The 12,461-nt window shown below is 58.7% G+C and overlaps 2 protein-coding genes across 2 annotated transcripts; one reads left to right on the top strand and one right to left on the bottom strand.

The window, feature by feature from the left end:
* Nucleotides 1-950: 950 nt before the first annotated feature.
* IGFALS (insulin like growth factor binding protein acid labile subunit) lies at nt 951-6,336 on the top strand. The gene has a single exon (XM_072942388.1). It carries the CDS (start codon nt 4,198-4,200, stop codon nt 6,127-6,129), a length of 1,932 nt encoding a protein of 643 aa, XP_072798489.1. The 5' UTR covers nt 951-4,197; the 3' UTR covers nt 6,130-6,336.
* An 864-nt stretch (nt 6,337-7,200) lies between these two features.
* On the bottom strand, nt 7,201-12,445 carry NUBP2 (NUBP iron-sulfur cluster assembly factor 2, cytosolic). The gene is made up of 7 exons (XM_006204259.4): nt 12,335-12,445; nt 9,729-9,847; nt 9,369-9,567; nt 8,541-8,695; nt 8,291-8,401; nt 8,129-8,198; nt 7,201-7,859 (listed from the first exon to the last, which is right to left on the bottom strand). The coding sequence occupies exons 1-7, from the start codon at nt 12,348-12,350 to the stop codon at nt 7,723-7,725; spliced, it is 807 nt and encodes a 268-aa protein (XP_006204321.1). The 5' UTR covers nt 12,351-12,445; the 3' UTR covers nt 7,201-7,722.
* Between the last annotated feature and the right edge of the window lie 16 nt (nt 12,446-12,461).

The following is a 12,461-nucleotide window of genomic DNA, read 5'->3' as shown; positions in this document are numbered from 1 at the left end:
TTAGTACTAACTACATAGTTTAAAGCTTTTGCAGTTGCTATGCTTATATGAACAGATTTATTTTAAAAGTAACTATATTTTTTTCATTCTCCTTGAAGGGCATTGGTTTTTTTTTCCTTTTGAAATGTAGTTCCCTCTGCTCCCCTAAACTCGTGCTCAAACTTAAAAACTGATTGATGGATATATTTTTGACTTTTTAATTAAAACATTAATTTGTGAATGAAAACAAAAGAACTGTTGGGTAAAGGCACCACAGATAATACTTTACTACAGTGTCCCAATATACTTCTAGAAAAAAACTTCAGCCTAGACAAACCAAATGAAATTAAGGAGGAAAAAAGACAACACTTGTAATAGTATTAAAAGAAACAACCATCTATAAGGAAAAAAAATCTAAAAAAATCTATGCAAGATCTTAATGTGGAAATCTACAAGACCACTGAAGGGAACTGAGGACCCAGATAAAGGGCGGGCTCAGGCCACGTGCACAGACTGGGAAACTCCAACTGCAGCACACATCACAACTGGACAGGCTTTTGTTTGATTTTGGACACCTGACAAGCTGCTCCCACAGTGTACAAGGAACCGCGCAGGGCCACTAATAGCCGAGATGCTCTTGGAGCGGGAGGAGGGGGGAGGATGTGCTCTCCCTCTGGTTCAGGGGGAGCCCAGAAAGGGCTTATGCAGGCCCTGACTTAATGGCAAAGATGGCGCCAGAGAGCCAGGAGGAGAGGAAAGGCCCTGCACTAAACGTGGGGAGGAGACCGTCACCAACAGAACGCAAGGACCACCACCTCACTCTTAGAAAGTGAGTTAGAGACAGCGTGGCCCACGGATGTCACAGAGAAGGGTAGGGCGGTTACATGTTCACGAGGTGTTTTAAGAGAATACATTCAAGTCCATGTGCCAAACAGGACTAGAAACAATGAACAGCTGGATACTTCAGACTACATTAAAAAAACTTTTTGGAGTCTTTCCACATGACAAGCATCTTGTGAGACCACATTAAAATCAAGAACTCTCATCAGAATGATGACGAGACTGGAGAAGCAAACCACGGTGCAGTAGAAAACATGGGCCACACATACCTGACCAAGGAGCTTGCGTCCGGACAGTTTTCAAACAAAATCAGCAGGAGACTTAACTGTACTTAACAAACAGGACAATCCACTGGCTAATGAGCTGCCATCATTGGTGATGGAGGCAACATGGAACGATGAAAGCCACCGTCCACCCGCCTTAGTGGCTGAGAGCAGACAGGGTAAGGGTGGTGTCAAGGGCACTCCCGTTAGCCCCAGGAGGGTGTGACCCCCAACTGCCCAGGAAGGGTTGGCCTCCTGCCAGCACAACATACCCTGGTCCCAGCGATTCCACTCAGGGCCCACAGAAATGCATGCATGCAGGCCCCAGGGGGTTGCAGCGGCACTGCTGGCAACGACCAGGACATCCCTCAAGCCACAGGCGGGTCAGGCGCCCACAGCGTGAAGGAGGATGAAGGGAGGACTGTGTCTATGACAGCACAGGAGTAGCCAGGCCCAGGGCTTCTGTATGGCATCACTGCTGCAAAGATCGGAAACTGGCAAGGAAACCAGACTTCTCGGGGGGGATCTCGGGTGGAGAGACACGAGGGCGGTAATGAGCCTGTAAGTCAGCACAGGTCGCTTCAGGGAGCAGGGACCAGAGTCGGCCCCGGGGCGGCCAGGACAGCAGTCTTTTCAAACTCAGTGGGCTGAACACTCATGTTACTGCAGGACTCAAGAAACATTTAAAAGTACCTAATCCGGCTGCCAAAAACCTGATAAGGGTTCCCTGCCCCATAAGCTCAACTGGGGGTTTACAGGACCTTTCCCGCCCTGACCCTCTGAGGCCCTCTGAACTTGAAAAGATGGAAACACTGACTCTCCTTCCCAGGCCACGTGCACCAGCCCCACCATCCAGGAGCTCCTGCTGAGTCTGCGCTTTGTCCTGTGTAAACGTATGTTTACCGTGTAAATTTCTGGGTGTGGACTTTCTCCCTGCAGATCTATAATTTCTCAGAAGAGAAGCTGAGAACGACCTGGAAAAAAAATCAAAGCTCAGGCCCACTGCCCTAGGCAGAGCAGAGCAAATGGTGGGAAGGCAGCCAGAGAAAGGGTCCTCAGTAATGAGGGACAGTGTGGCTGGAGGCCCAGCCCCGGGATGTGTGGTTTGAGCAGGGAGAGCAGAGACTGGGTTCCCAGGTGGAGAGGGGAGGACGGTGCTCCAGCTCCAGCAGACACCCCATTCCCCCATCTAACCCGTGGTGGCTTTAGGCCCAGCTGCAGCCTGTGCAGCGCAGCATGGCCGTGTCCCCACAGGAGCCCTGGAGGACAGCCTGGGCCCCACTACTGGTGGAGACTGGTCTCACGGCCACAAGACCTGGCCCCCGAGGCTAGGCCATCCCCCACTCTCTCCCTGGGAGGACGGTGCCGGGGAAAGCAAACACAAAGTGGCCGGGGCCCTGCCAGGCATTCCTAGAAGAGACTGGGGGGAGGGGCAGGGGCCAGACACCAGCTGACCCCGAGGTCAGGGGAGAAGCCAAGGCTGGGCCAGGCCCCCAGGGGCTTCAACAAGAAAGAATCCCACCCAGGCAGTTAGGAACTGGGGAGAAGGGTGGGAGTGGTCAGCATGCCAGGGCAGAGTATTGCTCCAGCTTAACTCCCACAAGGCCATCTGCTGGGCGGGGAGACCCCAGGAGCTGCCCAAGGGGCCCCCACCCACGAGCAGAGGGCTGGCTGCACACCAGCCCCTCACAGGCTACTCCAAAGGAGACCCCCGCCCTCCACTGCCTGCGGGCCCCAGCTCTGCTCCGCCCAGCCCTGCAGGGGGATGGGAAGATGGAGGGATGGGAAGATGGGGGGATGGGAAGATGGGGGGAATGGGAAGATGGGGGATTGGCCCTTGTTGGCCCTCAGGTCTGCATACAGCCCACCTTGTACCCTGAAGGTGCTTCAGGGCAGATGCAGCCCCCAGCCTGTCCCCTATGCCATCTTCACCCTGGGGGCTCAGTGCCGATGCTGGCAGCCCGGCAGGAGAGGGTTAACGAAGCTGGGGCCAGCAGGGCTGGGCTGGCCGGTGACAAGGGTGCTGGCTGCCCCAGCAGCGGGTGGGGAAATCCAGAGGGCAGGAGCAGCTGGCCCCAGCAGACGCCCCCCCTGCTCGCTGCCTGCAGCCTGCTCTGCACGCGGGATGGCCCCAAGGAAAGGTGAGGCCCCCGTGTGCCCAAGCCACTCGCTCCAGGGGTGGCTGGCCCTGTGTCCCTGAGCCCATTGAGGCAGGGGTTGCCCGCAGGGAAGGCTCAACTTGGGGTGGGCCAGGGGCTCTGGGAGCCCATGAAGGAGTGTGGCAACTCAGGGTGGTGGGGGCCTAGGTGTGCCCCGGAGAACTGCTGTTGCCTCCTCTCCTCCCACCAAGCCTATAGTGCAGGGGAGGACAGGCTCCCCACACTACCACCCAGGGGCCTTGCCCGGACCCTCCACTAAGCCAGGGTCCTCTCAGCCAGACAGAGGCCAGGCCACAGCCACCCTGTCCCTCATCGGAGCCAAGCCCCATCCAGCTGGCTGTGGGGCACCAACCCCGGGACCCGGAGCTCTCAGAAGGCAGGGCAGGGCCTGATGCTGTGGGCAGCCTGGCACCCAGGGAAAGTCTAGGCAGCTATGGCTGGGGAGCCTGCCATCTTTTGTCCTGAGGCACAACCTGACCTCTGTCCACGGTCTAGGGACCCTGTTTGCTCCTGAGGCCTATCCCACAGGGGCCAAGTCCTTGGGTGAGTGCCACGCACACCAGGGAGCAGGTGAGCGCCCCCCAGGTCTGGGGGTCTAGCTGGGGCAGCAGGCATCTAGCTCAACTGTCCAAACCCTCAGGGCAGCAAGTGCGTACCCACCCAGGCCTGCTCCAGAATGTTCCCTTGCTCACACCTTCCCCCAGGCCTGCCTAGCAGCCTAGCCTGGCTTGAGTGTCCACCTTGGGGATGCAGACGGACACACGGCCTAATCGCTAGGTGCCAGCTCTCAGTTTTCCCTGGAACAAGCATCACTACCCAACTGCTCCCGTGGGGTGGAAAGGGCAGTTAGTTTTGAACCGGAAGATGCCCCAGTTGTCCTGCTTGGCTGCCGTTTTTCACTTAAGGGAGGGCGACACTTCATATCTCAGCTCATACTTCCACCAGTCCAGTTAGCTATGCCTTCTTTCAACCGTTGCATGCTGCAGTCTAGGTGTGAGGCCTGGAAGGTTCAGTGTATTACTCACCCAGGGTTCATGTCCCGGGCCTCCTCAGTGCCGTCTCCCCAAGCCCCTCTCCCCGCAGGAGGCCTGGCCCTGGCAGTGCTGCTGGTCTCCTGGGCAGCGCTGGGCCCCCGCAGCCTGGAGGGAGTGGAGCCTGGGGTGCCAGCAGACACTGAGGGCCTGCAGTGCCCGGCAGTCTGCGTCTGCGGCCACGACGACTACACAGACGAGCTCAGCGTCTTCTGCAGCTCCCGGAACCTCACCCGGCTGCCCGACGGCATCCCAGAGGGTGCCAAGGCCCTGTGGCTGGATGGCAACAACTTTTCTTCTGTCCCCACGGCGGCCTTCCGGAACCTCTCCAGCCTGGGCTTCCTCAACCTGCAGGGCAGCCAGCTGGCCAGCCTGGAGCCACAGGCGCTCCTGGGCCTGCCGAACCTGTACCACCTGCACCTGGAGCGGAACCAGCTGCGCAGCCTGGCAGCCCGCACCTTCCTGCACACACCGGGCCTCGCCTCACTCGGCCTCAACAACAACCTGCTAAGCCGGGTGGACGAGGGCCTCTTCCAGGGTCTGGCCCACCTCTGGGACCTCAACCTGGGCTGGAACAGCCTGGCCGTGCTGCCTGACACCGCGTTCCAGAGCCTGGCCAACCTGCGGGAGCTGGTGCTGGCGGGCAACAAGCTGGCCTACCTGCAGCCCGCGCTCTTCTGCGGCCTCAGCGAGCTCCGGGAGCTGGACCTGAGCAGGAACGCCCTGCGGAGCGTCAAGGCCAACGTCTTCGTCAAGCTGCCCAAACTCCAGAAGCTCTACCTGGACCACAACCTCATCGCGGCCGTGGCCCCGGGCGCCTTCCTGGGCCTGAAGGCGCTGCGCTGGCTGGACCTGTCGCACAACCGCGTGGGCAGCCTCCTGGAGGACACCTTCCCGGGCCTGCTGGGCCTGCACGTCCTGCGCCTCTCCCACAATGCCCTCGCGGGCTTGCGGCCCCGAACCTTCAAGGACCTGCACTTCCTGGAGGAGCTGCAGCTGGGCTACAACCGCATCCGGCAGTTGCCCGAGAAGGTGTTCGAGGGCCTGGCCCAGCTGGAGGTGCTCGGGCTCAACAACAACCAAATCCAAGAGATTAAGGTGGGCGCCTTCCTGGGCCTCTTCAATGTGGCTGTCATGAACCTCTCTCGCAACTGCCTGCGGAACCTTCCAGAGCAGGTGTTCCAGGGCCTGAGCAAGCTGCACAGCCTGCACCTGGAGGGCAGCTGCCTGGGCCGAGTCGGCCTGCACACCTTCACCGGCCTCTCAGGGCTGCGCCGGCTCTTCCTCAAGGACAACAGCATCACGGCCATTGACGAGCAGAGCCTGGTGGGGCTAGCCGAGCTCCTCGAGCTGGACCTCACCTCCAACCAGCTCACACACCTGCCCGCCCGGCTCTTCCAGGGCCTCAGCAAGCTGGAGTACCTCCTCCTCTCCCGGAACCGGCTGTCGGTGCTCTCGGCGGACGTCCTGGGGCCCCTGCAGCGCACCTTCTGGCTGGACGTCTCCCACAACCGCCTGGAGGTGCTGCCTGAGGGCGTGCTCTCCCCGCTGGGGCAGCTGCGCTACCTCAGCCTCCGGAACAACTCGCTGCGGACCTTTGTGCCCGAGCCACCTGGCCTGGAGCGCCTGTGGCTTGAGGGCAACCCCTGGGACTGCAGCTGCCCCCTCAAGGCCCTGAGGGCCTTGGCCCTGCAGCACCCCAGCATCGTGCCCCGCTTCGTCCGGGCCATGGTGGAGGGGGACGATGACCGCCAGCCGCCTGCCTACACCTACAACAACATCACCTGTGCCAGCCCCACCAGCGTCTCGGGCCTCGACCTGCGTGACATCAGCGAAGACCACTTTGCTCGCTGCTGACCTGAGGCTGCCCAGGCCGGACACCACCCCGTTCACCTGCCGGGGTCCCAACCCCAGGGGACAGTCTTGGGGATTTGCCAGCACAGGCTCTGGACCTGTGGCCACCAGCCTGGTCCTGGAGGGCCTGACCAGGAGGGTCAGGGACACGGCCACCACAAAGGCCCATAGCCCTCCCCAGCTGTCAACAATTAAAAGCAGCCTAATAAACATGCCGTGTGACACAAGGATGACGCTTGGGGAGGGGAGTGCTGGCCTAGGCATGCTGTGGCCTGCCCCTTGCTGTGTGGCTCAGCCCACACCACCTCTGGCTGCCCTTGTCCCACACAACCGTCCGCGTCCCTCCCTGTCCTGTGCCCAGATTCTCGTCATGTCCACTAACCCCCAGGCCCCGCCCCCTGTGGAGCGCGGGCCCGTCTTCAGAGGCGGCTTGGTCCTGGGAAGCTGCCGGGCTGGCCTGCGGCCAGAGCGGCGCCGACCCTCGCTCTCCAGATCCCTGTGTTCCTGGCCAAAGCCTTTGAGGGCGCTGCCCCCACTCCCCCCACCCCTGCAGGGAATGCCCATCCGGGGCATACTCCTGTCTTCCCTTCTGCCCCAAAAGTGGTACCTGAGGGTGATTTCTCCAGACCCCCTGTCCCCCGGGGCCATCCTGTATTCTCTGCTCAAAGCCCAATCTCCTCCCCTTGGAAAGAATAGCAAAGCCAACGTCCTTCCAAAGCCTTTCCCCCCGGGGCCTTCCTGGGAGGGTGCAGGACGAGCCCTGGGACTCTGCTCCAGACTCACCTTCCCTGCTCCTCAGGTCGGCACCCCAGGCCCCAACAGTGTGGACCGCGGGGCGGGCAGTTAACTCTCACGGGCCAAGTGTCACTACTCACATGTTTCTTCAACATCACAAGTTCCTCCCCAAACTCGATTCAAATGTATCCTCACCCGAGTCGCCAGGGGCCTGTCGACAACAGGGCTGTTGGCCCAGCTCTTGGGACTGAGGGAGTGGACGCTGTCTGCTCTAGGACACCATCACACTAAGTGGAGGAGGTGGGACCAGAGCAGAATGATCTAGAAAGGTCAAACCTGTAACCTCGGTGGGGGGACACGTTTATTTTGTGCTCTTCTGGGTTACAAGCTTGACACCTCACTGGGTGCTCCCTCCTATACCATGAGTACCAGCCTATGGGCTGCAGGGGCCCAGGGCACCTGAGGACGGTGGGGGCCTGGCAAGCTTCCAGACACACGAGCTTTGTGAACAACATGGGGACTTGGCTGTCAGGAGCAGCCTGTCTCCTGCCTGGGGCAATGAGTACCAGAACGCACCAAGAGTGATCATACACCATCAGGGCACTCAGGCCACGGCATCAGACCGCACACAATCCCCCGGGGCCTCGCCACAGGCTAACCAGGTAGAACCACTCACTGTCGGTGGCTCTGACACCGAGATGCCGCTGAAGCACCGACAGGGCCTGCAGAGAGGAACACTTGGTGCTGCGCAGCCCAGCCTGCAGGTTCCAGGAACCTTGCCCAGTGCCTCTGCTCTAGTAGGTGAGCAGGAGCCCCACGGCCACAGAGGGGAGATGCTCAAGGCCACCTTGGTCAGGACAGTCAAATGGGTGTCTCATTTAGAATCTTCTCGGCTATGGAGGAGAGCGCGGGAAACGCAGGGCTGGAGGGGAACTCCTGGATGAAGTCCCGGCCCTCCTCCAGGCTCCTTGTGAGCTCGGGGTCCAGGGGCACAGAGCCTGCAAAGAGGAGGAAGGGGGCCGGGGGAGGGGGAGGCGGTGAGAGCAAGGCCTGTCCCGGTCACGCACCTCCCACAGCCCAGGAGCCGGCTGTCAGCGCCACGGGGCTGCCTCCCTCCAGCCAGGCAGCAGCAACCCATCTGTTAGCGGTGAGGTGCCACACAGCAGGAGGGCAGAGGACACTCCTTCTCTCCTCTCCCCTGCGGCAGGGGGTGTGGGGAGGTGGGACCACCTGGAGCAGAGGCCAGGGGCAGCCCTGGCTCACTCACCCAGGAAGGGGACTCCGGCGTGTCTGGCCAGCTCCTCGCCACCTCCCCTGGAGAAGACGTTGGTGCATTCCTAGGACACAGAGGCGCGGGGTCCACCTCCAGGCCTCGTGCCACACTCAAGGGGAGGGGTTGGCCCCCACCCCGCCACTTCCCACAGCTCACCGCGCAGTGCGGGCAGACGAAACCGCTCATGTTCTCCACGATCCCAATCACCCGCAACCCCACCTTCCTACAGAAGGTCAGCTCCCGCCTCACATCCCCCACGGACACTGCCTGGAGACCAGGAAAGAGAAAAGACCTGCCGATGGGCACCCTGAAAACTCAGTCAAGATGAGCGGAAAGAGTAGGGAGAGTGCCTGCCCAGAGTGAGGTCGCACACGGGCGGGCAGACAGGATGGCGCTCCCGCAGTACCTGGGGTGTGGTGACCACGAGGGCCCCCAGGGGGCTGTAGGGGCGCAGGGCATCCACGGCGGCCATATGCTCATCAGAGGTCCCTGGGGGCGTGTCCACAACCAGGTAGTCCAGCTGCCCCCAGGCCACATCAGACACAAACTGCTTTATCAGTGCTGCGGAGACCCAGGGAGGGCCGGGGTAGGGGGAGAGCAGGCGAGGCAGGGGTCTCATGAGGGTGTCACTCACAGCGCGCTGCCTCCTCCCAGCCGGCATCACGGTGGCTGTGTGTGCCTTCCTCACCAGGACAGGCCGAGCACAGGCAGCAGGGAGACCATTCCCCACCCCCTCACCCCCACCGCCCCAAGACTTCTGCTCAGGCCTTAGCTGAGGACAGCCAGAGCTGTGACCCTCCTGGGGTGTCTGTGCCTGAGAGAGGCGGCCTGCAGTCAGCATGGTGTGGAAGCAGCCCTGGCCCTGCACGTGCTCTCACACCTGGCAGCCTCTCTCCGCCCAACACAGGGAATGTGATGCCATTTGCTGGGGTGGAGACACCAGAGCCCAACCTCTCGCCCTACGCTGGGTGACGTCAGGTCTTAGCAGATGCGCCTACAGCCTGAACGCATGTGGGCCGCCTGCTCAGTTGAGTGGCAGCAGAGTTTGGGAAGTGAAGCAGCTAGCACGGGAGTCTTCCCAACCTTACCCAAGGCTGGTGCTGCAGGGGAGGGCGGTGTGGAGGAGTGCCAGCCGCCCTGGGGTTCCTGCACAGCTTTCTAACTGAGCACTGAGGGGGCAGCTAGGAGAGGCCAGGAGGCTGGCGGTGCTGTCCCCCTTCCCCCGGGTTGTTACCGTTCTTCTTGGGGCCCCTCCACACCACAGCCTCATCTGGCTTCTCCAGCAGGAAGCCCACGGACATGAGAGAGATGCTCTGCGCCTGGTCCACGAAAACTGGGACCCAACCTCCGTCACACTGATGCACAGCCTGGCCCTGCACCTTGAGCATGTGGGGGATGCTGGGGCCGCACAGGTCCACGTCGAGGATTCCCACCTGCAAGGAGGCAGGACAGCCACTGGCATGTAGGGGCCTCCCTAGGACCAGCACCACCAGGCAGGAAGAACCCAGCCACTGCCCACGTGTCCACCCACGAGGGGCAGCTGGCGCGGGCGTTAGGGGAGAACAGATACCATGATTGGATAGGAGGCTCTCACCTTCTTGCCCGCATGGCGCAGGGCCAGGGCCAGCTCCGTGGAGATGGTGCTTTTCCCGACGCCCCCCTTTCCTGAGAGGACGAGGATGATGTGTCTGACGCCGGCCAGGTTTCCGGGCTCTGGTCAAAAGGACAACAGGGGAAGAGGGCAGGGCTTTGCCTTCGCCCTGGACACTCTCCACTGCTCACTCATGCGGGGTCACTGGGCACTTCCCTGAGACCTGCCCCTTCACCCTGACACAAGGCAGAAGGGCTTCCAAAAGGCCCCAGATCCAACCATCTTGTTCCTTAAAAGTGGCTGCTCCCACTCCATCTGGAGCAGGGCTGCTGGGGCAAGAAATGCCTCAAACCACGCCTCCCTCCAGTGTGCACACCTGGGACTGCACACCTGTGAGCCCACAGGCACACAGGCCAAAGATTGCCGGCTCCCAGCTGATTCCAAGGGAAGTGGGTGGAGACTAATGTAATAGGGTCGTCCTTGTAGCCAGGAGGTACAGCTGTGCCAAGGCAGCTTTCTGGTCTGACCTGCAGGCGCCCAGCCCCCTTCCCTGGGGTCAGAAGAGGAACTCAAGGCAGCCCCAGCCTCCAGTTCTCAGGAGGGATGTTACAGCTCTGGGATCAGAGCAGCCACAATCATGTGTGGGTGTGGATGTCAGGCCATCTTGATGGCTTGAGGTCGTGCCTTAAGAAACCCTGGGTACACAAGGGCAGGCCCTGGCCCAACCATTCTGTAGAGCCCTGTCAGCCACAGGCCACTCTGCCCCAGCTCCTCTTCCTTCCACTGAGCCTGAAATGCTACCCAATAAATACTTACCATCCCAATCCCTGCCACCCCACAGGGCTGCCGTCTGCACACAACCCTCAGCCCCTGCAAAACCCCCATGTTCTTGCTCCAGCGCCCTTAGGACCTCAGCATCCAGACTCCTGCCTGGCCTCCAAGCTGCTCGCTCCACTACCCTCACTGCATGCCCGGGTCCCCAGAAGGGGCTCAACAAAAGGTCAATAAATACTGCCTTCCTCCTGACTCATCTCTCATGGAGTAGGTTCAAAGGCCCGCACCACCAAAGCCCCCCGAGAAAGAACTCAGAGGGCTCCTGGCCTGGCTTTCCCAAAGGTCCTTGTCATAAATGCATTACAGTGCCTGTCCTGGGTCTCCTCCCAGTACTGGGGGCTGAGAGATCTTTTCAGGTAACAAAGAAAGGAGACCCTCGCCCAACTACCCAGATCACTGCCTGCAAATATAAGCCCTGGACACTGTGCCCTCAAGATCACCTCTGTGACAGTTTAAAAACCTATTACTTAAATTGCTTTAATATCAAAAAGCATTTGGGAATCAATTTCGCCCTTTTTCTTGGGGAGGTGGGGGCAGTGGCTGCTCTGGTGGGAACTCGGGAAAGAGTAGACCTGGGTCCTGATTTCTACTCGCCCTTTGTGCGGGTGCTGCACCACCAAGTTCCTAATACTGACGACTGGCTTTCTTCACTTGTGAGGCTGGGGAATTTTATCTGCCTGAGCATCAAACAGGACAATCCTGCTCCCTTCAGGCTGTGAACTTCTCAGACAACAATCCTTAGGAGCCAACCAGAAGAAACTTCACTCGTAAGTAAATGGAAAAAGTTTATGGACAGGTTTTCAAAGATAACCTGGGTGCCCACTAGATGTGAAAGGCTGCACTGGAAGGAGCAAAGAAAAGCAGTATCTCCCCATGGAGGGAAGTGGGGGGCCCCCTCTATGGATAAAGAGCCTTAAGTCCAACCACATAACGGTTATTTGATACAACAGACAAGTATGGAAATTTTTACTTGTAAAGAATCTTTATAGAAAGATACAGTTGCCTCTAGGAACAAGGAAGTTTACTGCATACCCCGTTAGGCTTTTTGGATTTCTATACTCATTTTCCCCCTAGTTAAAAAAAAAACAAAAACCTTCATCAATCAAACTAGAGATATTCCTCTCATCTTGTAGCAAGTCTGCCCTTATCCTAACAAGCTTTTTCAGGTTTTTTCTCCAGTTTTATGTTTATAATCTGATGGATGAGTCCAGCATTATGAGAGCTTTGTGCCCAAGATACCAGACCTGAGATCTTTTAGAAGGTAATGTGGCAAATTGCTACTAATAAAGGTCTGTCTGGCTACTCTTTGTAGGCCTGATTGAGCCCAACTTTATGTCTATATTCTGTCCCACAAGACTTTCACTTTTTAAAAATCAAGGCTTTTAAAGTTAGAATAATGTTTCTACAAAAAGCTAAGATTATGCGATATTTTGCTTTTCCTTCTTTTAACCCCCCTTTTCTACATTTTTGAGTTATAGCCATTTTACAATGTTGTGTCAAATTCTAGTGTAGAGCACAATTTTTCAGTTATACATGAACATATATATATTTATTATCACATTTTTTTTTTGCTGTGAGCTACCAGAACCCCTTATTCAAGACTTCTTTCTAAGCGCCATAATGACCAAACACATACAGGGGCACCTCTGCGACCTTTACGCTGTAAACAGACGGTGTGCTAAAACCAAGAGACCCGGCCAGCTGCTGCGTGCCAGCTCCTTCATTCTCCCCTTCACGCCTGCTAACGGGAAGACCCCGCAACCCAGCACACTCACCCGCGGCCGCCTCCATCCTGCCTGGGTAGCCACACGGCTTCCTTCCGCTTCCGCCCGCCTCCCGGCCTGAGTGAAGCGCCCTCAGACCAATGGGAAGTGCGAGCCCGCCCCTGACTCCTCCTGATAG

Source organism: Vicugna pacos, chromosome 18 (genome assembly GCF_048564905.1).
Source record: "Vicugna pacos chromosome 18, VicPac4, whole genome shotgun sequence".
Taxonomy (NCBI): domain Eukaryota; kingdom Metazoa; phylum Chordata; class Mammalia; order Artiodactyla; family Camelidae; genus Vicugna; species Vicugna pacos.
This window is presented reverse-complemented; position numbering and strand designations above follow the sequence as displayed.

Bases quoted from the DNA above. Each gene is read 5' to 3' on its own strand.
- NUBP2 (XM_006204259.4), bottom strand. The intron at 8,199-8,290 runs GTGAGCTGTGGG...TCTGTGTCCTAG, and splicing joins TCGTCTGCCCGCACTGCGCG to GAATGCACCAACGTCTTCTC. The intron at 7,860-8,128 runs GTGAGTGAGCCA...TCCTCTTTGCAG, and splicing joins CGCCGGAGTCCCCTTCCTGG to GCTCTGTGCCCCTGGACCCC.
- IGFALS (XM_072942388.1), top strand. From the start codon at position 4,198: ATGCCTTCTTTCAACCGTTGCATGCTGCAGTCTAGGTGTGAGGCCTGG.